The sequence below is a fragment of the Ammospiza nelsoni genome, chromosome 29, assembly GCF_027579445.1.
Source record: "Ammospiza nelsoni isolate bAmmNel1 chromosome 29, bAmmNel1.pri, whole genome shotgun sequence".
In the NCBI taxonomy this organism is placed as follows: Eukaryota; Metazoa; Chordata; class Aves; order Passeriformes; family Passerellidae; genus Ammospiza; species Ammospiza nelsoni.
The window spans coordinates 4,665,743-4,692,732 of record NC_080661.1 but is presented as its reverse complement, the minus strand read 5'-3'; the positions used below and the strand labels follow the sequence as shown (position 1 = coordinate 4,692,732).

At 45.7% G+C, this 26,990-nt stretch overlaps 1 protein-coding gene across 1 annotated transcript in view; it reads right to left on the bottom strand.

Annotated features, from left to right (window-relative positions):
• Positions 1-12,909, bottom strand: part of PFAS (phosphoribosylformylglycinamidine synthase) — an 87,855-nt gene extending 74,946 nt beyond the window's left edge. The window contains 5 exon segments of the mRNA XM_059490595.1: positions 2,992-3,178; positions 5,195-5,300; positions 9,186-9,324; positions 12,191-12,245; positions 12,787-12,909. Coding sequence (XP_059346578.1) covers positions 2,992-3,178; positions 5,195-5,300; positions 9,186-9,324; positions 12,191-12,245; positions 12,787-12,909 — 610 coding nt within the window.
• Positions 12,910-26,990: the final 14,081 nt, after the last annotated feature.

Below are 26,990 nucleotides of genomic sequence, written 5' to 3'. Positions count from 1 at the left end.
CCCAAAAAATCCAACAAAATTCACCCCAAAGTTCCAGAAAAATTCCCCAAAGATTTCCCGGAAACTTCCCCAAAAGATCCCCAGGAATTCAAAAAATCCCGAAAAATTCCCAAATTCCCCACGCGCTGCCGATCCCTGCTCGGTCCCCAATGGCCCCAATGGCCCCGGGGTCCCCATTAATGTCCCCAATGTCCCCATTAATGTCCCCAATGTCCCCATTAATGTCCCCAATGTCCCCATTGATGTCCCCATTAATGTCCCCAATGTCCCCACTGTCCCCAATGTGTCCCCATTAATGTCCCCACTGTCCCCAATGTCCCCAGTGTCCCCAATGTCCCCAATGTCCCCACAATGTCCCCAATGTCCCCATTAATGTCCCCAATGTCCCCAGTGTCCCCAATGTGTCCCCAGTGTCCCCATTAATGTCCCCAATGTCCCCACAATGTCCCCATTGATGTCCCCAATGTCCCCAATGTCCTCAATGTCCCCACAATGTCCCCAATGTCCCCAATGTCCCCAATGTCCCCAATGGCCTCAATGTCCCCATTGATGTCCCCAATGTCCCCAATGTCCCCACAATGTCCCCATTAATGTCCCCAATGTCCCCAGTGTCCCCAATGTGTCCCCAGTGTCCCCATTAATGTCCCCACTGTCCCCAATGTCCCCAATGTCCCCAATGGCCCCAATGTCCTCAATGTCCCCATTGATGTCCCCAATGTCCCCATTAATGTCCCCAATGTCCCCAATGTCCCCAATGTCCCCAATGTCCCCAATGTCCCCACTGTCCCCAATGTCCCCAATGTCCTCAATGTCCCCATTGATGTCCCAAATGTCCCCAATGTCCCCACAATGTCCCCATTAATGTCCCCAATGTCCCCAGTGTCCCCAATGTGTCCCCAATGTCCCCATTAATGTCCCCAATGGCCCCACAATGTCCCCACTGTCCCCAATGTCCCCAATGTCCCCACTGTCCCCAATGTCCCCAATGTCGTCAATGTCCTCAATGTCCCCAATGTCCCCACAATGTCCCCAATGTCCCCAATGTCCCCACAATGTCCCCTATGTCCCCAATGTCCTCAATGTCCCCATTGATGTCCCCAGTGTCCCCAATGTCCCTCACCCAGCTCGGTGTCCGCCTCCCTCAGGGCTCTCTGTCCCCAATGTCCCCAATGTCCTCATTAATGTCCCCAATGTCCCCACAATGTCCCCAATGTCCCCAATGTCCTCAATGTCCCCAATGTCCCCATTGATGTCCCCAATGTCCCCAATGTCCCCAATGTCCCCACAATGTCCCCAATGTCCCCAGTGTCCCCAATGTGTCCCCAGTGTCCCCATTAATGTCCCCAATGTCCCCACAATGTTCCCAATGTCCCCAATGTCCCCATTAATGTCCCCAATGTCCCCACAATGTCCCCATTGATGTCCCCAATGTCCCCAATGTCCCCACAATGTCCCCATTGATGTCCCCAATGTCCCCAATGTCCCCAATGTCCCCAATGTCCCCACAATGTCCCCAATGTCCCCAGTGTCCCTCACCCAGCTCTGCGTCCGCCTCCCTGAGCGCCCTCTGTCCCCAATGTCCCCAATGTCCCCACTGTCCCCAATGTCCCCAATGTCCCCACAATGTCCCCAATGTCCCCAATGTCCCCACAATGTCCCCAGTGTCCCCAGTGTCCCTCACCCAGCTCTGCATCCGCCTCCCTGAGCGCCCTCTGTCCCCAGTGTCCCCAATGTCCTCAATGTCCCCAATGTCCCCACTGTCCCCAATGTCCCCAATGTCCCCAATGTCCCCACAATGTCCCCATTGATGTCCCCAATGTCCCCACTGTCCCCAATGTCCCCAGTGTCCCCACAATGTCCCCATTGATGTCCCCAATGTCCCCAATGTCCCCACAATGTCCCCAATGTCCCCACAATGTCCCCAATGTCCCCAGTGTCCCTCACCCAGCTCTGCGTCCGCCTCCCTGAGCGCCCTCTGTCCCCAATGTCCCCAATGTCCCCAATGTCCCCACAATGTCCCCAATGTCCCCAATGTCCCCACAATGTCCCCTATGTCCCCACAATGTCCCCATTGATGTCCCCAGTGTCCCCAATGTCCCTCACCCAGCTCGGTGTCCGCCTCCCTCAGGGCTCTCTGTCCCCACAATGTCCCCAATGTCCCCATTGATGACCCCAATGTCCCCAATGTCCCCATTGATGTCCCCAATGTCCCCACAATGTCCCCAATGTCCCCAATGTCCTCAATGTCCCCAATGTCCCCATTGATGTCCCCAATGTCCCCACAATGTCCCCACTGTCCCCAATGTCCCCATTAATGTCCCCAATGTCCCCACAATGTTCCCAATGTCCCCAATGTCCTCAATGTCCCCAATGTCCCCATTGATGTCCCCAATGTCCCCACAATGTCCCCAATGTCCCCATTAATGTCCCCAATGTCCCCACAATGTCCCCAATGTCCCCACAATGTTCCCAATGTCCCCAATGTCCCCATTAATGTCCCCAATATCCCCAGTGTCCCCAATGTCCCCAATGTCCCCACCATGTCCCCAATGTCCCCAATGTCCCCACAATGTCCCCAATGTCCCCAATGTCCCCAATGTCCCCACAATGTCCCCATTGATGTCCCCAATGTCCCCACTGTCCCCAATGTCCCCAATGTCCCCACAATGTCCCCAATGTCCCCAGTGTCCCTCACCCAGCTCTGCGTCCGCCTCCCTGAGCGCCCTCTGTCCCCAGTGTCCCCAATGTCCTCAATGTCCCCAATGTCCCCACTGTCCCCACAATGTCCCCAATGTCCCCAATGTCCCCACAATGTCCCCAATGTCCCCACTGTCCCCATTGGTGTCCCCAGTGTCCCCAATGTCCCTCACCCAGCTCAGTGTCCGCCTCCCTCAGGGCTCTCTGTCCCCAATGTCCCCATTAATGTCCCCAATGTCCCCACAACGTCCCCAATGTCCCCACAATGTCCCCAATGTCCCCAGTGTCCCTCACCCAGCTCTGCGTCCGCCTCCCTGAGCGCCCGCTGTCCCCGTCCCAGGACGTCGATGGTGGTGACAGGGACGGGCACCGCGGGGACGTCGAAGGTCCCCAAGGGCTCCGGGTACAGCTGCTCCGTCACCGGGTCACGCAGCGCGCGGGACAGACGGACGCGCACCTCGGGGGACACCGGGGACGACAGCTGGGGACGCGCGGGGACAGTGGGGACGTGAATGGGATTGGGGACACTGGGGACACCTTGGGGACATTGGGGACATTGGGGGGATTGGGACATTGAGGACACCTTGGGGACATTGGGGACACCTTGGGGACATTGGGGTGATTGGGGACATTGGGGGGATTGGGGACATTGAGGACACCTTGGGGACATTGGGGTGATTGGGGACATTGGGGACATTGGGAACACCTTGGGGACATTGGGGTGATTGGGGACATTGGGGACATTGGGAACACCTTGGGGACATTGGGGTGATTGGGGACATTGGGGGGATTGGGGACATTGGGGACACCTTGGGGACATTGGGAATGCTTTGGGGACTTTGGGGACATTGGGGGATTGGGGACACTGGGGGACATTGGGGGGACACTGAGGGGACATGAATGGGATTGGGGACATTGGGAATGCTTTGGGGACATTGGGGACATTGAGGGAATTGGGGACATTGGGGACACCTTGGGGACACCTTGGGGACATTGGGGTGATTGGAGATTTTGGGGACATTGGGGGATTGGGGACATTGGGGGACATTTGAGGGGACATTGGGGGGACATTGGGGACAGTGGGGGGACATTGGGGGGACATGAATGGGATTGGGGACATTGGGGACACCTTGGGGACATTGGGGACACCTTGGGGACACCTTGGGGACATTGGGGACGTTGAGAATTTTGGGGGAATTTTTTTGATTTTTTTTTTTTTTTTTGTGGGGATTTTTTTGAAATTTTGGGAATTTGAGGAGGAATTTTCAGGGAATTTTCGGGGAAATTTTGGGATTTTTTTTGGGATTTTTGGAGAAATTTTGAGGAAATTTTGGGGGGGAATTTTCTGGGATTTTTTTTTTTTTTTTGGGAATTTATTGAGAATTTTTTGGCATTTTTGGGAACTTTCTCAGGAACTTTTTGGGAACTTTTTTGGCATTTTCGGGGGAAATTTTGGGGGGAATTTTTGGGATTTTTTTGGCATTTCTGGAGAAATTTTCTGGAAATTTTGGGGGAATTTTTGGGGAATTTTCTGGGAATTGTTTTGGAAATTTTTGGGGAAAATTTTGGGAGACTTTTTGGGGATTTTTGGGGGAATTTTTTGGGAATTTATTGGGAATTTCTTGGCATTTTTGGGAGAGAATTTTTGGGCATTTTAAGGGAATTTTGGGGGAATTTTTTGGGGAATTTCCTGGGAATTTTGGGAATTTTGGGGGAACTTTTTGGCATTTTTGGGGCATTTTGGGGGGAATTTTTGGGATTTTTTTTTTTTTTGCGTTTTTGGGGAAATTTTGAGAAAATTTGGGGGAATTTTGGGGGAATTTTTTGGGGAATTTTCTGAGAATTTTGGGAATTTTTGGGGGAACTTTTTGGCATTTTTGGGGCATTTTGGGGGGAATTTTTGGGATTTTTTGGGGGGGGAAACTTTGAGGAAATTTGGGGGAATTTTGGGAATTTTTGGGGGAAGTTTTTGGCATTTTTGGGGCATTTTGGGGGGAATTTTTGGGATTTTTTGGGGGGGGAAACTTTGAGGAAATTTGGGGGAATTTTTGGGGGAAGTTTTGGGGATTTTTGGGGAAACTTTGAGGAAATTTTGGGGAATTTTTGGGGGAATTTTTTGGGAAACTTTGAGGAAATTTGGGGGAATTTTTGGGGCAAGTTTTGGGGGAATTTTTGGGATTTTTTTGGGGGGAAACTTTGAGGAAATTTGGGGGAATTTTTGGGGGGATTTTTGGGGAAACTTTGAGGAAATTTGGGGGAATTTTGGGGGGAATTTTTGGGGAAACTTTGAGGAAATTTGGGGGAATTTTTTGGGGAATTTCCTGGGAATTTTGGGAATTTTTGGGGGAAATTTTTGGCATTTTTGGGGAATTTTTGGGGGAATTTTTGGGATTTTTTTTGGGGAAACTTTGAGGAAATTTGGGGGAATTTTTGGGGGAAGTTTTGGGGGAATTTTTGGGAATTTTTTTTGGGAATTTTTGGGCATTTCTGTGCCCACCTGCAGCAGGATCCGGCGCGATCTCTCCAGGCGCCGCACCCGGCTCAGCCCGGCCGCGTGGCACAGGGACACGGCGTTGGTGGACAGGGGCGTGCACATCCCCAGCCTGCATTAATTAACACATTTCATTAATTAGCACTAATTAATTATCCTTAATTAGCCAAAAATCCCGGAATTCCCACCCAAATCCCACCAAAAATGGCCCCAAAATCCCCAATCTGCGACACGGCGTTGGTGGACAGGGGCTTGCACACCCCCAGCCTGCCGTAATTAACACAAATCATTAATTAGCACTAATTAATTATCCTTAATTAGCCAAAAATCCTAAAATTCCCATCAAAATCCCACCAAAAATGCCCCAAAAATCCCCAATTTGAGCACAGGGACACGGCGTTGGTGGACAGGGGTGTGCACACCCCCAGCCTGCCGTAATTAACACAAATCATTAATTAGCACTAATTAATTATCCTTAATTAGCCAAAAATCCTAAAATTCCCATCAAAATCCCACCAAAAATGGCCCAAAAATCCCCAATTTGAGCACAGGGACACAGCGTGGGTGGACAGGGGTGTGCACACCCCCAGCCTGCCGTAATTAACACAATTCATTAATTAGCATTAATTATTAGCACTAATTAGTCCAAAAATCCCGAAATTCCCATCCAAATCCCACTAAAAATGGCCCCAAAATCCCCAATCTGTGACACGGCGTTGGTGGACAGGGGCGTGCACACCCCCAGCCTGCCGTAATTAACACAATTCATTAATTAGCACTAATTAATTATCCTTAATTAGCCAAAAATCCTAAAATTCCCATCAAAATCCCACCAAAAATGCCCCAAAAATCCCCAATTTGAGCACAGGGACACAGCGTGGGTGGACAGGGGCGTGCACACCCCCAGCCTGCCGTAATTAACACAATTCATTAATTAGCACTAATTAATTATCCTTAATTAGCCAAAAATCCTAAAATTCCCATCAAAATCCCACTAAAAATGGCCCAAAAATCCCCAATTTGAGCACAGGGACACAGCGTGGGTGGACAGGGGTGTGCACATCCCCAGCCTGCATTAATTAACACATTTCATTAATTAGCACTAATTAATTATCCTTAATTAGCCAAAAATCCCGAAATTCCCACCCAAATCCCACCAAAAATGGCCCCAAAATCCCCAATCTGCGACACGGCGTTGGTGGACAGGGGCTTGCACACCCCCAGCCTGCCGTAATTAACACAATTCATTAATTAGCATGAATTATTAGCACTAATTAGTCCAAAAATCCCGAAATTCCCATCCAAATCCCACTAAAAATGGCCCCAAAATCCCCAATCTGCGACACGGCGTTGGTGGACAGGGGCGTGCACACCCCCAGCCTGCCGTAATTAACACAATTCATTAATTAGCACTAATTAATTATCCTTAATTAGCCAAAAATCCTAAAATTCCCATCAAAATCCCACCAAAAATGCCCCAAAAATCCCCAATTTGAGCACAGGGACACAGCGTGGGTGGACAGGGGCGTGCACACCCCCAGCCTGCCGTAATTAACACAAATCATTAATTAGCACTAATTAATTATCCTTAATTAGCCAAAAATCCTAAAATTCCCATCCAAATCCCACCAAAAATGGCCCAAAAATCCCCAATTTGAGCACAGGGACACGGCGTTGGTGGACAGGGGTGTGCACACCCCCAGCCTGCATTAATTAACACAATTTGTTAATTAGCATTAATTATTAGCACTAATTAGTCCAAAAATCCAGAAATTCCCATCCAAATCCCACCAAAAATGGCCCAAAAATCCCCAATTTGAGCACAGGGACACAGCGTGGGTGGACAGGGGTGTGCACAGCCCCAGCCTGCCGTAATTAACACAATCTGTTAATTAGCATTAATTATTAGCACTAAATAGCCCCAAAATCCCAAAATTCCCATCCAAATCCCACTAAAAATCAACAAAAATCTCTCTAAAAATGGCCCAAAAATCCCCCAAATTCCACCCAAACAGTGGCACAGGGGCACAGCCCCAAGCCTGGGGTTAATTAGCCCTAATTAATTAATTAGCACTAATTAATTGTCCTTAATAATCCCCAAAAAATCCCCCAAAATCCCCCCAAAAAAATCCCAAATAATCCCCCCAAAAAAACCAAATAAATTTCCAAAAAAATCCCAAAAAATCCCCCCCAAGACTCCCCCAAAATTTCCCAAAAAAACCCCAAAATTCTCCCAAAAAACCCCCCAAAATCCTGAAAAATTGCCCCAAACCCTCCCAAAAATTTTCTCAAAAACCCGAAAATTCCTCCCCAATAAAATCCCAAGAAATCATTCAAATCCTCCAAAATTCCCCAAAATTGCCATAAAATCCCAAATAATCCCCAAAAAATTCCACAAAATCCCCCCCAAAATTCCCCAAAATCCCCCCCCTCAAAAATCTCAAATAATCCCCAAAAAATTCCACAAAATCCCCCCCAAAATTCCCCAAAATCCCCCCAAAAAATCCCAAATAATCCCCAAAAAATCCAAATACATTTCAAAAAAAATCCCCCCTGACACCCCTCAAAATTTCCAAAAAAATCCCCAAAATTCACCAAAAAATCCCCCACAAAATTTAAAAAAATCAAGAAAATCCCCCCAAAAATCCCAATAAATTTCAAAGAACTCCAAAAATATCCCCCAAAAAGCCCAAATTCTTTCCCTAAACACCCAAAATTTCCCAAAATTCTAAATTTTCCCAAAAATCTCCAAATTTTCCCCAAATTCCCCAGCTGGGCTCAGCAGCACGTGGTGGCCCTGGGGGCTCAGGAAGCTCCAGGAGCCAAAATTTCCCCAAAATCCCAAAAAAATCCCTAAAAAATCCCTAAAAAAAAACCCCAAACCCCTCAAATCCTTCCCAAGTTCCCCCAAATAAAAAATCACAAAAAAATCCCCCCAAAATTTTCCCAAATCCCCCCCAAAATCCCCCAAAAAATCCCATTAAAATCCCCTCAAACTTCCCCTAAGTTCACCAAAAATCCCAAATAATCGCCCCAAAAAACCTTCAAAAAATAAAAAAATTCCCAAAAATCCCTCCAAAAACAAATCCCAAATAATCCCCACAAAAATCCCTCCTAAGACCCCCCAAAATTTCCCAAAAAATCCCCTAAAATTTCCTGAAAAAAACCAAAATTCACCAAAAAATCCAAAAAAATACCCCCCAAAAAATAATAACAAAAAAAATCTGAAAAAAATCCCCCAAAATCCAAAAGAATCCCCCAAAAAATCCAAATAAATTTCCAAAAAATCCCCCAAAAATCCAAAATAATCTCCAAAACCCCCCCCAAAATCCCCTGAAACCCCCCAAAATTTCCCAAAATTCAAATTTTTCCCAAAATTTCAGATTTTTCCCCCAAATTTCGCACCTGGGCCCGATCTCCAGCAGCTCGTGGGGGCCCTGGGGGCTCAGGAAGCTCCAGGGGCCAAAATTCCTTCAAACTTTCCCCAAAATCCCCCAAAAATCCCAAATAATCCCCCAAAAAATCCCCAAAAAATCCCAAATAATCCCCCAAAAAATCCCAAATAATCCCCAAAACTCCACCCCAAATCCTTCCCAAAAATCCAAAATCCCCCAAAGTCCCCAAAAAATCCCAAAATTTCTCAAAACCTCCCCAAGAAACACAAAAAAATCCCCCCAAAATCCCCCTGATTTCCAAAAAACTGCCCCAAATTCCCTCAAAATCCCCAAATTTCAAAAAAAAATCCCAAATAAACCCCCAAAAAAATCCCAAATAATCCCCACCAAAAATTCCAAAATTTCCCCAAAAAACCCTCCAAAAATCCCCCAAAAAATCCCAAATAATTCCCCCAAAAAATCCCAAATAATCCCCCCAAAAATCCCAAATAATCCCCCAAAATTCCCCACAATTTTTGCCGATTGGTTCCCAAAAATCGCCGAATTTTCCAAAATTTCACAATTTTTCCCAAAATTCCGGAATTTTCCCCCAAATTTCGCACCTGGGCCCGATCTCCAGCAGCTCGTGGGGGCCCTGGGGGCTCAGGAAGCTCCTCTGGGCCACGTCCCCGCCCTGCGCCAGGGGGGACCCCAAAATCCACAGCAGGGTCTGCAGCTCCTCGGGGCTCGGCGGGGAATCACCTGGAACACAAAATATCCCATAAAAAACAGAAAATCACAGAAAAATCCCATTAAAATCCCATGAAAATGGCAAAAATCCCATTAAAAATTGCATTAAAACGGCAAAAATCCCATTAAAAATTGCATTAAAATGGCAAAAATCCCATTAAAATCCCATTAAAATCCCATTAAAAAGGCAAAAATCCCATTAAAATCCTACAAAAAATCCCATTAAAATCCCATTAAAATCCCATTAAAATCCCATTAAAGGGGCAAAAATCCCATTAAAATCCCATTAAATTCCCATTAAAATCCCATAAAAATGGCAAAAAATCCAATTCAAATACCATAAAAATCGCATAAAAATCCCATTAAAATCCCATAAAAATCCTATTAAAATCCCATTAAATCTCATCAAAATCCTACAAAAATCCCATAAAAATCCCATTAAAGTCCCATTAAAATCCCATAAAAATCCCATTAAAATCCCATAAAAATGGCAAAAATCGCATTAAAATGGCAAAAAATCCCATTAAAATCCCAATAAAATGGCAAAAATCCCATAAAAATCCCATTAAAGTGGCAAAAAATCCCATTAAAATCCCATTAAAATCCCATTAAAGGGGCAAAAATCCCATTAAAATCCTACAAAAAATCCCATTAAAATCCCATTAAAATCCCATTGCAATCCCATTAAAATGGCAAAAAATCCCATTAAAATCCCATTGAATTCCCATTAAAATCCCATAAAAATGGCAAAAAATCCAATTAAAATACCATAAAAATCGCATAAAAATCCCATTAAAATCCCATTAAAATCCCATAAAAATCCTATTAAAATCCCATTAAATCTCATTAAAATCCTACAAAAATCCCATTAAAGTCCCATTAAAATCCCATAAAAATCCCATTAAAATCCCATAAAAATGGCAAAAATCCCATTAAAATGGCAAAAAATCCCATTAAAATCCCAATAAAATGGCAAAAATCCCATTAAAATCCCATTAAAATCCGACAAAAATCCTACCCAAAATCCCATTAAAAATTGCCTTTAAAATGGCAAAAATCCCATTAAAATCCTACAAAACTCCCATTAAAATCCCATAAAAATCCCATTAAAATGGCAAAAATCCCATTAAAATCCCATTAAAATCCTACAAAAAATCCCCTAAAAATCCCATTAAAAATCCCATTAAAATCCCATAAAAATCCCATTAAAATGGCAAAAAATCCCATTAAAATCCCATTAAAATTATACAAAAAATCCCATTAAAATCCCATAAAAATCCTACAAAAATCCCATTAAAATCCCATTAAAATGGCAAAAATCCCATTAAAATCCCATTAAAATGGCAAAAAAATCCATTAAAATCCCATTAAAATTATACAAAAAATCCCATTAAAATCCTACAAAAAATCCTACAAAAATCCCATTAAAATCCCATTAAAATGGCAAAAATCCATAAAAATCCCATTAAAATCCCATAAAAATCCCATAAAAATCCCATAAAAATCCCATTAAAATGGCAAAAATCCCACAAAAATCCCACAAAAATTCCACAAAAATTCCACAAAAATCCGATTAAAATTCCATTAAAATCCCATTAAAATGGCAAAAAATCCCATTAAAATCCTACAAAAATCCCATTAAAAAGGCAAAAATCCCATTAAAATCCCATCAAAATGGCAAAAATCCCATTAAAATTCACAAAATTCACCAAAAATTTGCCAAAAAATCCCCCAAAATTCCCCCCAAAAACCCCAAAATTGACCCCAGAAATTCAGAATTTTTACCCAAAATTGGGATTTTTCCCCCCAATCTCACCTGCCCAAAGTGAGCTCCGACCTCTCGGAGCCCTCAAAAAAATCCCCAAAATTCACCAAAATTCCCCAAAAAATCCCCAAAAAACCCCCAAAAAAATCCCCAAAAAAGACCCAAAAAATGCCCAAAAAAATCCCAATTTTTGCCCAATTTTTGCCCAAAATTGGGATTTTTCACCCCAATCTCAGCTGCCCAAACAAAGTGAACTCAGAGCTCTCCGAGCCCCCCAAAAATTCACCAAAAATTCACCAAAAATTCAGCAAAAATTCCCCAAAAAACCCCAAAATTTACCCAAAAAATTCAGAATTTTTGCCCAATTTTTGCCCAATTTTTGCCCAAAATTGGGGTTTTTCACCCCAATCTCACCTGCCCAAAGTGAGCACAGAGCTCTCAAAGCCCTCCAAAAAATCCCCAAAACTTCACCAAAATTCACCAAAAATTGGCCAAAAAATCCACAAAAATTCACCAAAAAACCCCAAAATTGACCCCAAAAATTCAGAATTTTTGCCCAAAATTGGGATTTTTCACCCCAAATCTCACCTGCCCCAACAAGGTGAACTCAGAGCTCTCTGAGCTCCCCAAAATCCCCAAAAATTCACAAAATTCACCAAAAAATTCAGCAAAAAATCCCCAAAAAAACCCAAAATTTACCCAAAAAATTCAGAATTTTTGCCCAATTTTTGCCCAAAATTGGGGTTTTTCACCCCAATCTCACCTGCCCAAAGTGAGCACAGAGCTCTCAGAGCCCTCCAAAAAATCCCCAAAACTTCACCAAAATTCACCAAAAATTGGCCAAAAAATCCACAAAAAATCACCAAAAAAACCCAAAATTTACCCCAAAAATTCAGAATTTTTGCCCAAAATTGGGATTTTTCACCCCAAATCTCACCTGCCCCAACAAGGTGAACTCAGAGCTCTCTGAGCTCCCCAAAATCCCCAAAAATTCACAAAAATTCACCAAAAATTCAGCAAAAAATCTCCAAAAAACCCCAAAATTTACCCAAAAAATTCAGAATTTTTGCCCAATTTTTGCCCAAAATTGGGATTTTTCAGCCCAAATCTCACCTGCCCATCCCAGGTAGTAGCAGAGCTCGCAGGACACCCCGGTCACCCCCAAAACCTTCCAAAAACCCCCAAAAATTCTCCGAAAATCCCCAAAAAATCCCCCAAAAAACCCCAAAAAATGCCCCAAAAATCCCCAAAAATTCAGAATTTTTGCCCAATTTTTGCCCAAATTTTGCGTTTTTCAGCCCAAATCTCACCTGCCCATCCCAGGCAGCAGCAGAGCTCGCAGGACACCGCGGTCACCCCCAAAACCTTCCAAAAACCCCCAAAAATCCCCAAAAAATCCCCCAAAAACCCCAAAAAATGCCCCAAAAAATCAGAATTTTTGCCCAAAATTGGGATTTTTCAGCCCAAATCCGACCTGCCCATCCCAGGCAGCAGCAGAGCTCGCAGGACACCGCGGTCACCCCCAAACCCTTCCAAAAACCCCCAAAAATTCACCAAAAATCCCCAAAAAATCCCCAAAAAATCCCAAAAAAATGCCCAAAAAATGCCCAAAAATTCAGAATTTTTGCCCAATTTTTGCCCAAATTTTGCGTTTTTCAGCCCAAATCTCACCTGCCCATCCCAGGTAGTAAGCAGAGCTCGCAGGACACCGCGGTCACCCCCGGCTCCACCTCCTTGGCCGCCGCCAGGGGGGACCCCAAAGCCGAGGGGACCCCGAGGTCGGGGACCCCCCCCGGGCTCTGCGGGAGCACGAAGAAGCGAAGCAGCTGCATCTGCAACGGGCACAGGAATTTAAACAATTAACACAAAACAGCCCAAAAATGATCCCAAAATAGCCCAAAAATCGACCCAAAATAGCCCCAAAAATTAACAAAAAATAGCCCAAAAATGAACCCAAAATAGCCCCAAAAATTAACAAAAAATAGCCCAAAAATCAACCCAAAATAGCCCAAAAATGGACCCAAAAAAATCCCAAAAATGACCCCAAAATAGCCCAAAAATGAACCCAAAATAGCCCAAAAATCGACCCAAAATAGCCCCAAAAATTAACAAAAAATAGCCCAAAAATCGACCCAAAATAGCCCAAAAATCAACACAAAATAGCCCCAAAAATTAACAAAAAATAGCACAAAAATGATCCCAAAATAGCCCCAAAAATTAACAAAAAATAGCCCAAAAATCGACCCAAAATAGCCCAAAAATCGACCCAAAATAACCCAAAAATTAACAAAAAATAGCCCAAAAATCGACCCAAAAAATCCCAAAAATGACCCCAAAATAGCCCAAAAATGAACCCAAAATAGCCCAAAAATCGACCCAAAATAGCCCCAAAAATTAACAAAAAATAGCCCAAAAATCAACACAAAATAGCCCCAAAAAATAACAAAAAATAGCCCAAAAATGACCCCAAAATAGCCCCAAAAATTAACAAAAAATAGCCCAAAAATCGACCCAAAATAGCCCAAAAATCAACGCAAAAAAGCCCCAAAAATTAACAAAAAATAGCCCAAAAATCGACCCAAAATAGCCCAAAAATCAACCCAAAATAGCCCCAAAAAATAACAAAAAATAGCCCAAAAATCAACACAAAATAGCCCCAAAAAATAACAAAAAATAGCCCAAAAATGACCCCAAAATAGCCCCAAAAATTAACAAAAAATAGCCCAAAAATCGACCCAAAATAGCCCAAAAATCGACCCAAAATAGCCCAAAAATGGACCCAAAAAAATCCCAAAAATGACCCCAAAATAGCCCAAAAATGAACCCAAAATAGCCCAAAAATCAACCCAAAATAGTCCCAAAATTAACAAAAAATAGCCCAAAAATCAACACAAAATAGCCCCAAAAAATAACAAAAAATAGCCCAAAAATGATCCCAAAATAGCCCCAAAAATTAACAAAAAATAGCCCCAAAAATTAACAAAAAATAGCCCAAAAATGATCCCAAAATAGCCCAAAAATGGACCCAAAAAAATCCCAAAAATGACCCCAAAATAGCCCAAAAATTAACAAAAAATAGCCCAAAAATCGACCCAAAATAGCCCAAAAATTAACAAAAAATAGCCCAAAAATGGACCCAAAAAAATCCCAAAAATGACCCCAAAATAGCCCAAAAATGAGCCCAAAATAGCCCAAAAATCAACACAAAATAGCCCCAAAAATTAACAAAAAATAGCCCAAAAATCGACCCAAAATAGCCCAAAAATGACCCCAAAATAGCCCAAAAATCGACCCAAAATAGCCCAAAAATGAACCCAAAATAGCCCAAAAATCAACACAAAATAGCCCCAAAAATTAACAAAAAATAGCCCAAACATGGACCCAAAAAAATCCCAAAAATGACCCCAAAATAGCCCAATTAACGATCCCAAAATAACCCAAAAATGAACCCAAAATATCCAAAAAATGATCCCAAAAACTCCCAATTAATGAACCCAAAATAGCCCAGAAATGAACCCAAAAAATCCCAATTAACGATCCCAAAATGTCCCAATTAATGATCCCAAAATAGCCCAAAAACGAACACAAAAAATCCCAATTAATGATCCCAAAATAGCCCAATTAATGATCCCAAAATAGCCCAAAAAATGATTCCAAAAACTCCCAATTAATGATCACAAAATAGCCCAAAAATGAACACAAAATATCGCAATTAATGATCCCAAAATAGCCCAATTAATGATCCCAAAATGTCCCAAAAATAAACCCAAAAAATCCCAATTAATGAACCCAAAATAGCCCAAAAATGAACCCAAAATATCCCAATTAATGATTGCAAAATAGCCCAATTAATGATCCCAAAATAGCCCAATTAATGATCCCAAAATAGCCCAATTAATGATTGCAAAATAGCCCAATTAATGATCACAAAATAGCCCAAAAATGAACCCAAAATAGCCCAAAAAAAGAACCCAAAATATCCCAATTAATGATTGCAAAATAGCCCAATTAATGATCACAAAATAGCCCAATTAATGATTGCAAAATAGCCCAATTAATGATCCCAAAATAGCCCAAAAATGAACCCAAAAGATCCCAATTAATGATCCCAAAATGTCCCAATTAATGATCCCAAAATAGCCCAAAAACGAACACAAAAAATCCCAATTAATGATCCCAAAATATCCCAATTAATGATCCCAAAATAGCCCAAAAAATGATTCCAAAAACTCCCAATTAATGATCACAAAATAGCCCAAAAATGAACACAAAATATCGCAATTAATGATCCCAAAATAGCCCAATTAATGATCCCAAAATAGCCCAAAAATGACCCCAAAATATCCCAATTAATGATTGCAAAATAGCCCAATTAATGATCCCAAAATAGCCCAATTAATGATTGCAAAATAGCCCAATTAATGATCCCAAAATAGCCCAAAAATGAACCCAAAAGATCCCAATTAATGATCCCAAAATGTCCCAATTAATGATCCCAAAATGTCCCAAAAATAAACCCAAAATAGCCCAATTAATGATCCCAAAATATCCCAAAATATGCCAATTAATGATTGCAAAATAGCCCAATTAATGATCCCAAAATAACCCAATTAATGATCCCAAAATAGCCCAATTAATGATCCCAAAATAGCCCAATTAATGATTGCAAAATAGCCCAATTAATGATCACAAAATATCCCAATTAATGATCACAAAATAGCCCAATTAATGATCCCAAAATAGCCCAATTAATGATCACAAAATAGCCCAATTAATGATCCCAAAATAGCCCAATTAATGAACCCAAAATAGCCCAATTAATGATCCCAAAATAGCCCAATTAATGATCACAAAATAGCCCAAAAATGAACCCAAAATAGCCCAAAAAAGAACCCAAAATATCCCAATTAATGATTGCAAAATAGCCCAAAAATGAACACAAAATATCGCAATTAATGATCCCAAAATGGCCCAATTAATGATCCCAAAATGTCCCAAAAATAAACCCAAAAAATCCCAATTAATGATCCCAAAATAGCCCAAAATATCCCAATTAATGATTGCAAAATAGCCCAATTAATGATCCCAAAATATCCCAATTAATGATTGCAAATAGCCCAGAAATGAACCCAAACAGCCCAGAAATGAACCAAAATATCCCAATTAATGATTGCAAAACAGCCCTAAATTAATGATCCCTAAATATCCCAAAATTCCCCTAAAAAATCCCCAAAATTCCCCCAAAATCTCCCCAAAAGCCCAAAAAAATTCCGCCAAAATCTCCCCCAAAAATCCGAAAAAAAAACCCCGAAAATTCCCCCAAAAATCCAAAAAAAAACCCCCGAAATTCCCCCGAAAACCTGAAAAAAACCCCAAAATCTCCTCCAAAAAATCCCCAAAATTCCCCCCAAAAAATCCCCAAAAATTCCCCCCCAAAACCCCAAATTCCGCCAAAATCTTCCCCCAAAATTCCCCCAAAAAATCCCCAAAAATTCCCCTCCAAAACCCCAAATTCCCCCAAAATCTTCCCCCAAAAAATCCGAAAAAATTCCCCCAAAAATTCCCCCCTAAAACCCCAAATTCCCCCAAAATCTTCCCCCAAAATTCCCCCAAAAAATCCCCAAAAATTCTCCCCCAAAAAATCCCCAAAATTCCCCCCAAAACCCAAAAATCCCCCCAAAAATCCGAAAAAATTCCCCCAAAAAATCCGAAAAATTCCCCCAAGAAATCCCCAAAATTCCCACCAAAAATTCCCCCCTAAAACCCCAAATTCCGCCAAAACCTCCCCAAAAAAATCCAAAAAAATCCGAAAAAAAACCCCAAAAAATCCCCAAAAATCCGAAAAAAACCCCCAAAACCTCCCCCAAAATTCCCCCAAAAAATCTGAAAAAAATCCCCCAAAAAGTCCCCAAAACTCCCTCAAAAAATCCCCAAAAATCCGAAAAAACCCCGAAAATTCCCCCAAAAAATCCCCAAAAATCCAAAAATCCCCCCAAAAACCCCCCCTAAAAACCCCCAAATCCGCCCCTCCCCCCTCCCCAAATTTCGGGGTCCCCCCTCCCCCCCCGCCCCTCCCCCCTCCCCCCCCGCCCCCTCCCCCCCTCCCCAAATTTCGGGGTCCCCCCTCCCCCCCCGCCCCTCCCCCCTCGCCCCTCCCCCAATTTCGGGGTCCCCCCGCCCCTCCCCCCTCCCCAAATTTCGGGGTCCCCCCGCCCCTCCCCCCCCAAATTTCGGGGTCCCCCCTCCCCCCCCGCCCCTCCCCCCTCGCCCCTCCCCCAATTTCGGGGTCCCCCCCGCCCCTCCCCCCTCCTCCCCCAAATTTCGGGGTCCCCCCTCCCCCCCCGCCCCTCCCCCCTCGCCCCTCCCCCCTCCCCAAATTTCGGGGTCCCCCCCCCGCCCCCCCCTCCCCCCTCCCCCCCCGCCCCTCCCCCCTCCCCAAATTTCGGGGTCCCCCCTCCCCCTCCCCAAATTTCGGGGTCCCCCCCCGCCCCTCCCCCCTCCGCCCCTCCCCCCTCCTCCCCCAAATTTCGGGGTCCCCCCTCCCCCTCCTCCCCCAAATTTCGGGGTCCCCCTCCCCCCCCCGCCCCTCCCCCTCCCCCCCCCGCCCCTCCCCCTCCCCAAATTTCGGGGTCCCCCCGCCCCTCCCCCCTCCTCCCCCAAATTTCGGGGTCCCCCCCATCCCCCGCCCCTCCCCCTCCCCAGCACCTCCGCGGCTTTCGCAGCTTCTGCCCCAAAACGGCCCCGGGGGGGGAGAAATGGGGGAGGGGCGGGGCTTGAGGGGGGGCGGGGCTTGAGGGGAGGGGCGTGGCTTCATGGGATAGGGGCGGAGCTTAGCGAGGCCACGCCCACTTCGCGAAATGGTGGGAATTGCCTCAAAATTACCCCCAAAATTCACCCAAAATTGGGATTTTTGTGAGCCTGCAAGACCCAAAATCGACCCCAAAAGCACCAAAAAATCCCAAAGTTCCCAAAAAAGCCCCAAAATTCACTAAAAAAGTCCCAAAATTCACCCAAAATTGGGATTTTTGTGAGCCTGCAAGACCCAAAATCGACCCCAAAAGCACCAAAAAATCCCCAAAAAGTCCCAAAATTCACTAAAAAAGCCCCAAAATTCACTAAAAAAGCCCCAAAATTCACCCAAAATTGGGATTTTTGTGAGCCTGCAAGACCCAAAATCGACCCCAAAAGCACCAAAAAATCACCAAAAAAGCCCAAAGTTCACAAAAAAAGCCCCAAAATTCACTAAAAAAGCCCCAAAATTCATTTAAAAAGCCCCAAAATTCACTAAAAAAGATCCAAAATTCACTAAAAAATCCCCAAATTCACTAAAAAGCCCCAAAATTCATTAAAAAAGCCCCAAAATTCACTAAAAAGCCCCAAAATTCACCCAAAATTGGGATTTTTGTGAGCCTGCAAGACCCAAAATCGACCCCAAAAGCACCAAAAAATCACCAAAAAAGCCCAAAGTTCACAAAAAAAGCCCCAAAATTCACTAAAAAAGCCCCAAAATTCATTTAAAAAGCCCCAAAATTCACTAAAAAAGATCCAAAATTCACTAAAAAATCCCCAAATTCACTAAAAAAGCCCCAAAATTCATTAAAAAAGCCCCAAAATTCACTAAAAAAGTCCCAAAATTCACCCAAAATTGGGATTTTTCTGAGCCTGCAAGACCCAAAATCGACCCCAAAAGCACCAAAAAATCACCAAAAAATCCACAAATTCACTAAAATAGCCCCAAAATTCATTTAAAAAGCCCCAAAATTCACTAAAAAAGCCCCAAAATTTACCCAAAATTGGGATTTTTGTGAGCCTGGAAGACCCAATATCGACCCCAAAAGCACCAAAAATTCACCAAAAAATCCCCAAATTCACTAAAAAAGCCCCAAAATTCACTATAAAAGTCCCAAAATTCACTAAAAAAGTCCCAAAATTCCCCCAAAATTGGGATTTTTGGCACCCTGGGAGCCCCAAAATGCCCAAAATTCACCCCAAAAATGCCCAAAAAAGCCCCAAAATCAACAAAAAAATCACCCCAAAAGACCAAAAATCACCAAAAATTGATCCAAAATTCACCAAACTGCCCCAAATTCATCAAAATTCACCTAAAATTGGGATTTTTGAGAACCTGAGGGACCCAAAATCACCAAAATCAGCCAAAATTCCCCCAAAATTCACCAAAAATCCCCCCCCAAAATGCCCCAAATTCCCCCAAAATTGGGATTTTTGTCAGCCTGAGAGCCCCAAAATCACTGAAAATTCCCCCAAAATTCACAAATTCACCCCAAAATGCCCAAAATTCACCCCAAATTCACCAAATTTCGCCTAAATTTGGGATTTTTTTGACCCTTGGGATCAGGTTGGATTTTTGGGGTCCCTGAGTTGATTTTTGGGATGGGGGGAGGGTCTCAAGGTCATGACGTCATCGATGACGTCACCCACGACCTTCCCACCCCCTCAGGGGTCACGGGGGTGGGGGGGAGGGGGCGGGGGGAGGGGCGCCCCACCCCCCGTAAACGCCCCAAAAACCCCCAAAAATCCCCAAAATTCCTCTAAAAACTCACAAATTCTCCCCAAATTCCTGTAAAAACGCCCCAAAATTCCCAAATTTTCCCAAAATCCCCTAACCCGATCTCCCCACAGATCCCTCAGGAGGATTCGGGACCCCCAAAAATCCCCTCAGGACCCCCAAATTCAACAGCGGGACCCCCAAAAATTCCCCTCCCGGGACGCCCAAATCCCCTCAGGGACACCGCCGGACTTTCCCACAGAACCACGCGGGGGGAGCCGGGACCCCCAAAACTCCTCAGGGAACCCCAAAACGCCTCAGGGACCCCTCGATCTCCTCACAGACCCTTCCAGAGGATTTAGGACTCCAAACATCCAATCGAGACCCCCAAAATCACCTCAGGACCCCCAAAATCACCTCAGGACCCCCAAATTCTCCCCCCGGGGACTCTCAAAATCCCTCAGGGACACCCCCCGGACTTTCCCACAGAACCACGCGGGGGGAGCCGGGACCCCCAAAACTCCTCAGGGAACCCCAAAACGCCTCAGGGACCCCTCGATCTCCTCACAGACCCTTCCAGAGGATTTAGGACTCCAAACATCCGCTCGAGACCCCCAAAATCACCTCAGGACCCCCAAAATTCGCTCGGGACCCCCAAATTCTCCCCCCTCGGGGCCTCTCAAAATCCCCTCAGGGACACCCCCGGACTTTCCTACAGAACCACGCGGGGGGAGCCGGGACCCCCAAAACTCCTCAGGGAACCCCAAAACGCCTCAGAACCCTTTCGATCTCCTCACAGACCGTTCAGGAGGATTAGGGACCCACAAAATCCCTCCCAGGACCCTCAAAATCCGCTCGGGACCCCAAAAATTCCCGTCCCGGGACCCCCAAATCCCCTCAGGGACCCCCCCCCCCATGGATTCTCCCACAGACCGCGCGGGGGGAGCCGGGACCACCAAAACTCCTCAGAACCCTTCCGATCTCCTCACAGATCCCTCAGGATTCGGGACCCCCAAAAATCCCCTCAGGAACCCCCAAATTCAACAGCGGGACCCCCAAAAAATTCCCCTCCCGGGACGCCCAAATCCCCTCAGGGACCCCCCCTCGGACTTACTTTCACACAGACCACGTGAGGGGATCCGGGGCCCCCAAAACCCCTCAGGGACCCCCAAATCCCCTCAGGGACAACCCCGGACTTTCCCACAGACTGCGTGGGGGGAGCCGGGACCCCCAAAACTCCTCAGGGACCCCTAAACCCCTCAGGGACCCCCCCGATCTCCTCACAGACCCTTCGGGAGGATTTAGGACTCCAAACATCCGCTCGAGACCCCCAAAATCACCTCAGGACCCCCAAATTCTCCCCCGGGGACTCTCAAAATCCCCTCAGGGAACCTCCCCCTCGGACTTTCCCACAGACCGTGCCGGGGAGCCCAGACCCCCAAAACTCCTCAGGAACCCCAAAACGCCTCAGAACCCTTCCGATCTCCTCACAGACCCTTCCAGAAGATTCAGCACCCCAAACATCCCCTCGAGACCCCCAAAATCCTCTCCGAACCCCAAAAATCCGCTCGAGACCCCAAAATCCCCCCCCCCTTTGCACAACCTTGGGGCGTTCCGGGAAGTTCCCGCGCACGGCATGGCCACGCTTGTGGCCACGCCCACATAGGGCGGGGTTTATGCAAATGAGCAGCGGCGCTGCGCCAGCTGCGATCGCGCATGCGCGGGAACGGGCTCGAAATGTCCCCAAAATTGTCCCAAAATTGTCCCAAAATTGTCCCCAAAAGGGACCGAAAAGGCCTCAAATGGCCCCTAAATTACAAGAAAGGGCCCTAAAAACGCCCCAAAAGTCACAAAGTGTCCCCAAATGGGAACGAAAAGGCTCCAAATGACCCCAAAATGTCCCCAGACGGCACCAAATGTCCACAAATGGACCCAAAATGGCCCCAAATGTCACAAAAATGTCCCCAAAAAGCCCCAAAATTTCCCCCAATGTCCCCAAATTTTTCCACATTGCCCCAAAATGCCCCCAAAAATTCCTAAAAAGCCCCAAACTTTGACCAAATGTCCCCAAATCGTCCCAAAATTTAAAGAAATGGACCAAAAAAGGCCCCCAAAAAGCCTCAAAATTTGCCCTCAGAAAGCCCCAAAATTTCCCCAAATTTTCCCAAAAAGACACAAAATATCCAGAAATGACCCAAAATGGCCCCAAAAATCCCAAAATTTGCCTCAAATGGCCCCAAAAACCCACAAAATATCCCGAAATGGCCCCAAATTTACACAAATGGACCCCAAATGGCCCCAAAAATCCCAAATTTTGCCCCCCAAAAATTTCCTAACATTATTTGCTCAAACGGCCCCAAAATTTTCCCAAATGTCCCCAAAAACACCAAAATTGGCCCAAATTTGCCCCAAGTTTCCCCAAATGTCCCCAAATTTTGGGGTCCCCTCCCTGCCAGGGCTCACCTGGAGCAATTCGGGGTCCCTGAGAGTTGAGAATTCCCAAAATGGCCCAAAAATGGCCCAAAATGTCCCCAAGGGACAAAGTCCGGCTGGGGAGGGGCCGAGCCCGGGGGTGGGGAGGGAAAATGGGACGGAATTCCAAGAAATTGGGAAAAAAAAATCCGAAAAAAAAAATCCAAAAAATTGGGGAAGAAAAAAAAAAAAAAAAAAAAAAAAAAAGTAAAAAAATTTTAAAAAATTGAGAAAAAAAAATTGAGAAAAAAAAAAAAATTGAGAAAAAAAAAAAAATTCCGAAATATCGTGGGGGAAAAAAAAAGCCCGAAAAATTGGGGGGGGGGAAAAAAATTGGTGAGAAATTGGGAAAAATTAAAAAAAAAGTAGGAAAAAAAATTTCCGAAAAAAATCGGAAAAAACTGGGGAGGGGCCGAGCCCGGGGGGGGAGGGAAAATGGGAGGGAATTCCAAGAAATTGGGAAAAAAAAAAAATCCGAAAAAAATTCCAAAAAAATTGGGGAAAAAAAAAAAAAAAAGAGTAAAAATTTTTTAAAAAATTGAGAAAAAAAAAATCCGAAAAAAAAAAAAATTGAGGAAAAAAAAAAAATTCCGAAAAAATTGGGGGAAAAAAAAATAAAATAAAATAAAAGAGAAAAAAATTTTTTTAAAAATTGAGAAAAAAATTCTGAAAAAAAAATAAATTGAGAAACAAAAAAAAAAAAAATTCCGAAAAAATTGGGGGAAAAAAAATAAAATAAAAGAGAAAAAAATTGAGAAAAAAATTGAGAAAAAATTCTGAAAAAAAAAAATTTGAGAGAAAAAAAATTCCAAAAAAATCGTGGGGGAAAAAAATCCCGAAAAATTGGGGGGGGGGGGGGAAAATTGGTGAGAAATTGGGAAAAATTAAAAAAAATTTTGGAAAAAAAATTTCCGAAAAAAATCGGAAAAAACTGGGGAGGGGCCGAGCCCGGGGGAAAATGGGAGGGAATTCCAAGAAATTGGGAAAAAAAAAAATCCGAAAAAAATTCCAAAAAAATTGGGGAAAAAAAAAAAAAAAAGAGAAAAAAACTTTTAAAAATTGAGGAAAAAATTCCGAAAAAAAAAATTGAGAAACAAAAAAAAAAAAATTCCGAAAAAACTGGGGGAAAAAAATAATAAAATAAAATAAAAGAGAAAATTTTTTTTTTTTTAAAAATTGAGAAAAAAATTCCGAAAAAAAATTGAGAAAAAAAAAAATTGAGAAAAAAATCGTGGGGGAAAAAAATCCCGAAAAATTGGGGGGGGAAAAAATTGGCGAGAAATTGGGAAAAATTCAAAAAAAGTTGGTAAAAAAATATTCTGAAAGAAATCGGAAAAAATTGGGGAAAAAATTCCCCGGTGACCCCTCATGGACCCCAGGGACCCCCTGACCACCCCAGTGACCCCCGTGACCCCAGTGAGACCCCAGTGACCCCCCAGTGACCCCAGTGACCCCCCAGTGACCCCTCATGGACCCCAGTGACCCCTTGGCCACCCCAGTGACCCCCCAGTGACCCCAGTGACCCCAGTGACCCCCCAGTGACCCCAGTGACCCCCCAGTGACCCCCCCAGTGACCCCAGTGACCTCAGGGACCCCTCATTGACCCCAGTGACCCCCGTGACCCCCTGACCACCCCAGTGACCCCTCATGGACCCCAGTGACCCCTTGGCCACCCCAGTGACCCCCCAGTGACCCCAGTGACCCCAGTGACCACCCCATGGACCCCCCCCCTTGGAGCCCCCACTGACCCCTCATGGACCCCATTGACCCCTCAATGACCCCAGTGACCCCTCATGGACCCCAGTGACCTCCCAGTGACCCCAGTGACCCCTTGGCCATGCCACTGACCCCAGTGACCCCAGTGACCCCTCATGGACCCCAGTGACCTCCCAGTGACCCCCAGTGACCCCCCAGTGACCCCTTGGCCACGCCACGGACCCCATTGACCCCTCAACGACCCCAGTGACCCCTCATTGACCCCATTGACCCCTTGGCCACCCCAGTGACCCCTCATGGACCCCATTGACCCCTCACTGACCCCACTGACCCCACTGACCACCCCAGTGACCCCATGGAAGCCCCCAGTGACCCCTCAGTGACCCCAGTGACCCCTTGGCCACGCCACTGACCCCATGGAAGCCCCCAGTGACCCCTCATGGACCCCCCTGACCCCCGTGACCCCAGTGACCCCTCATGGACCCCAGTGACCTCAGTGACCCCTCACGGACCCCAGTGACCCCTTGGCCACCCCATGGACCCAACTGACCCCACTGACCCCTCATGGACCCCTTGGCCACCCCAGTGACCCCACATGGACCCCCTGACCCCAGTGACCCCTCACTGACCCCAGTGACCCCACTGACCCCACTGCCCACCCCAGTGACCCCAGTGACCCCTCATGGACCCCATTGACCCCTCACTGACCCCAGTGACCCCTTGACCACCCCATGGACCCCATGGAAGCCCCCGGTAACCCCTCACTGACCCCAGTGACCCCATCGACCCCAGTGACCCCTCATGGACCCCAGTGACCCCCTGACCACCCCAGTGACCCCAGTGACCCCTTGGCCACGCCACTGACCCCTCATGGACCTCAGTGACCCCTTGGCCACCCCAGTGACCCCAGTGACCCCGTGACCCCAGTGAGCCCATGGACCCCCCATTGGAGCCCCCACTGACCCCCCCATGGACCCCATTGACCCCTCAATGACCCCAGTGACCCCAGTGACCCCAGGGACCCCAGGGACCCCAGTGACCCCTTGGCCATGCCACTGACCCCAGTGACCCCAGTGACCCCTCACGGACCCCAGGGACCCCTTGGCCACCCCATGGACCCCATGGAAGCCCCCACTGACCCCTCACTGACCCCAGTGACCCCTCACGGACCCCAGGGACCCCTTGGCCACCCCAGTGACCCCCGTGACCCCAGTGACCCCGTGACCCCAGTGAGCCCATGGACCCCCCATTGGAGCCCCCACTGACCCCCCCATGGACCCCATTGACCCCTCAATGACCCCAGTGACCCCTTGACCACCCCATGGAAGCCCCCAGTGACCCCTCACTGACCCCAGTGACATCAGTGACCCCTCACTGACCCCAGTGACCCCAGTGACCCCTTGGCCACACCACTGACCCCACTGACCCCTCATGGACCCCAGTGACCCCTTGGCCACCCCAGTGACCCCAGTGACCCCTCAATGACCCCATTGAAGCCCCCATTGACCCCTCACTGACCCCAGTGACCCCCTGACCACCCCAGTGACCGCTTGGCCACCCCAGTGACCCCACTCCAGGGGCGGGGCAATGAATGGCTTTGATTGACAGCTCTGGCCACGCCCCTTTTTGGTGGGAGGGGAGTGCTGGGATGGACTGGGAGGGACTGAGAGGAACTGGGACAAACTGGGAGGGACTGGGATGGACTGGGATGGACTGGGAGGGACTGGGACAAACTGGGATGGAACTGGGATGGACTGGGATGGACTGGGAGGGACTGGGACAAACTGGGACAAACTGGGACAAACTGGGAGGGACTGGGAGGGACTGGGAGGGACTGGGAGGGACTGGGATGGACTGGGAGGGACTGGGACAAACTGGGATGGACTGGGAGGGACTGGGAGGGACTGGGAGGGACTGGGATGGACTGGGATGGACTGGGAGGGACTGGGAGGGACTGGGAGGGACTGGGAGGGACTGGGAGGGACTTGGAGAGAACTGGGAGGGACTGGGATGGACTGGGAGGGACTGGGATGGACTGGGAAAAACTGGGATCGAACTGGGATGGACTGGGATGGACTGGGATGGACTGGGAAAACCTGGGATGGACTGGGATGGACTGGGATGGACTGGGATGGACTGGGAGGGACTGGGATGGACTGGGATGGACTGGGAGGGACTGGGATGGACTGGGAAAAACTGGGATGGAACTGGGATGGACTGGGATGGACTGGGATGGACTGGGACGAACTGGGAGGGACTGGGAAAAACTGGGATGGACTGGGATGGACTGGGAGGGACTGGGATGGACTGGGATGGACTGGGAGGGACTGGGATGGACTGGGAGGGACTGGGGCAAGCTGGGAGGGACTGGGACAAACTGGGATGGACTGGGATGGACTGGGATGGACTGGGATGGACTGGAAGAGACTGGTAAAAACTGGGAGCGACTGGGATGGAACTGGGAGGGACTGGGAGGGACTGGGATGGACTGGGAGGAACTGGGATGGAACTGGGAGGGACTGGGAGGGACTGGGAGGGACTGGGATGGACTGGGATGGACTGGGAGCAAACTGGGATGGACTGGGAGGGACTGGGAGGGACTGGGACAAACTGGGAGGGCTCCCATTGCCCTCCCATTTAATTAAATAGTATCGTAATAATTTGAATTATAATAACTTTATTTATACTAATTAAACTTCCTTGCAATACATAAAATGTAATTATAAATAAATTTATGCTGGTTAAATAAAATTTTTAAAAGTAGTTTAATATTTATTTGATAGGTTAAAAAATTTTATTTAATAATTTATAATCTAGATAAATAATATATAATAATTGAATTTATAATATGTATATAGTACACGTATTTATACATATTTATATTAACTTATTTATGATAAAAATTCAATTAAACTTATAATAGGAAGTTAATAATATTTTATCATTACTAAATTTAAGTTATTGAATTATTAAAAATTATTTTAAGGAGCTGGAGAAACAAATAGGTAAAAAATTAATTTAAGATTTAAGTAAATAATATATAATTGAATTTATAATAAGTATATAGTACACGTACTTATACATATTTATAATAATTTATTTACAACAAAAATTTAATTAAATTTAAAATAAGAAGTTAATATTTTAATCATTACTAAATTTAAGTTATTTCATTATTTAAAGATATTTTAAAGGGTGGAAATCCCAATTTTGGGGTTT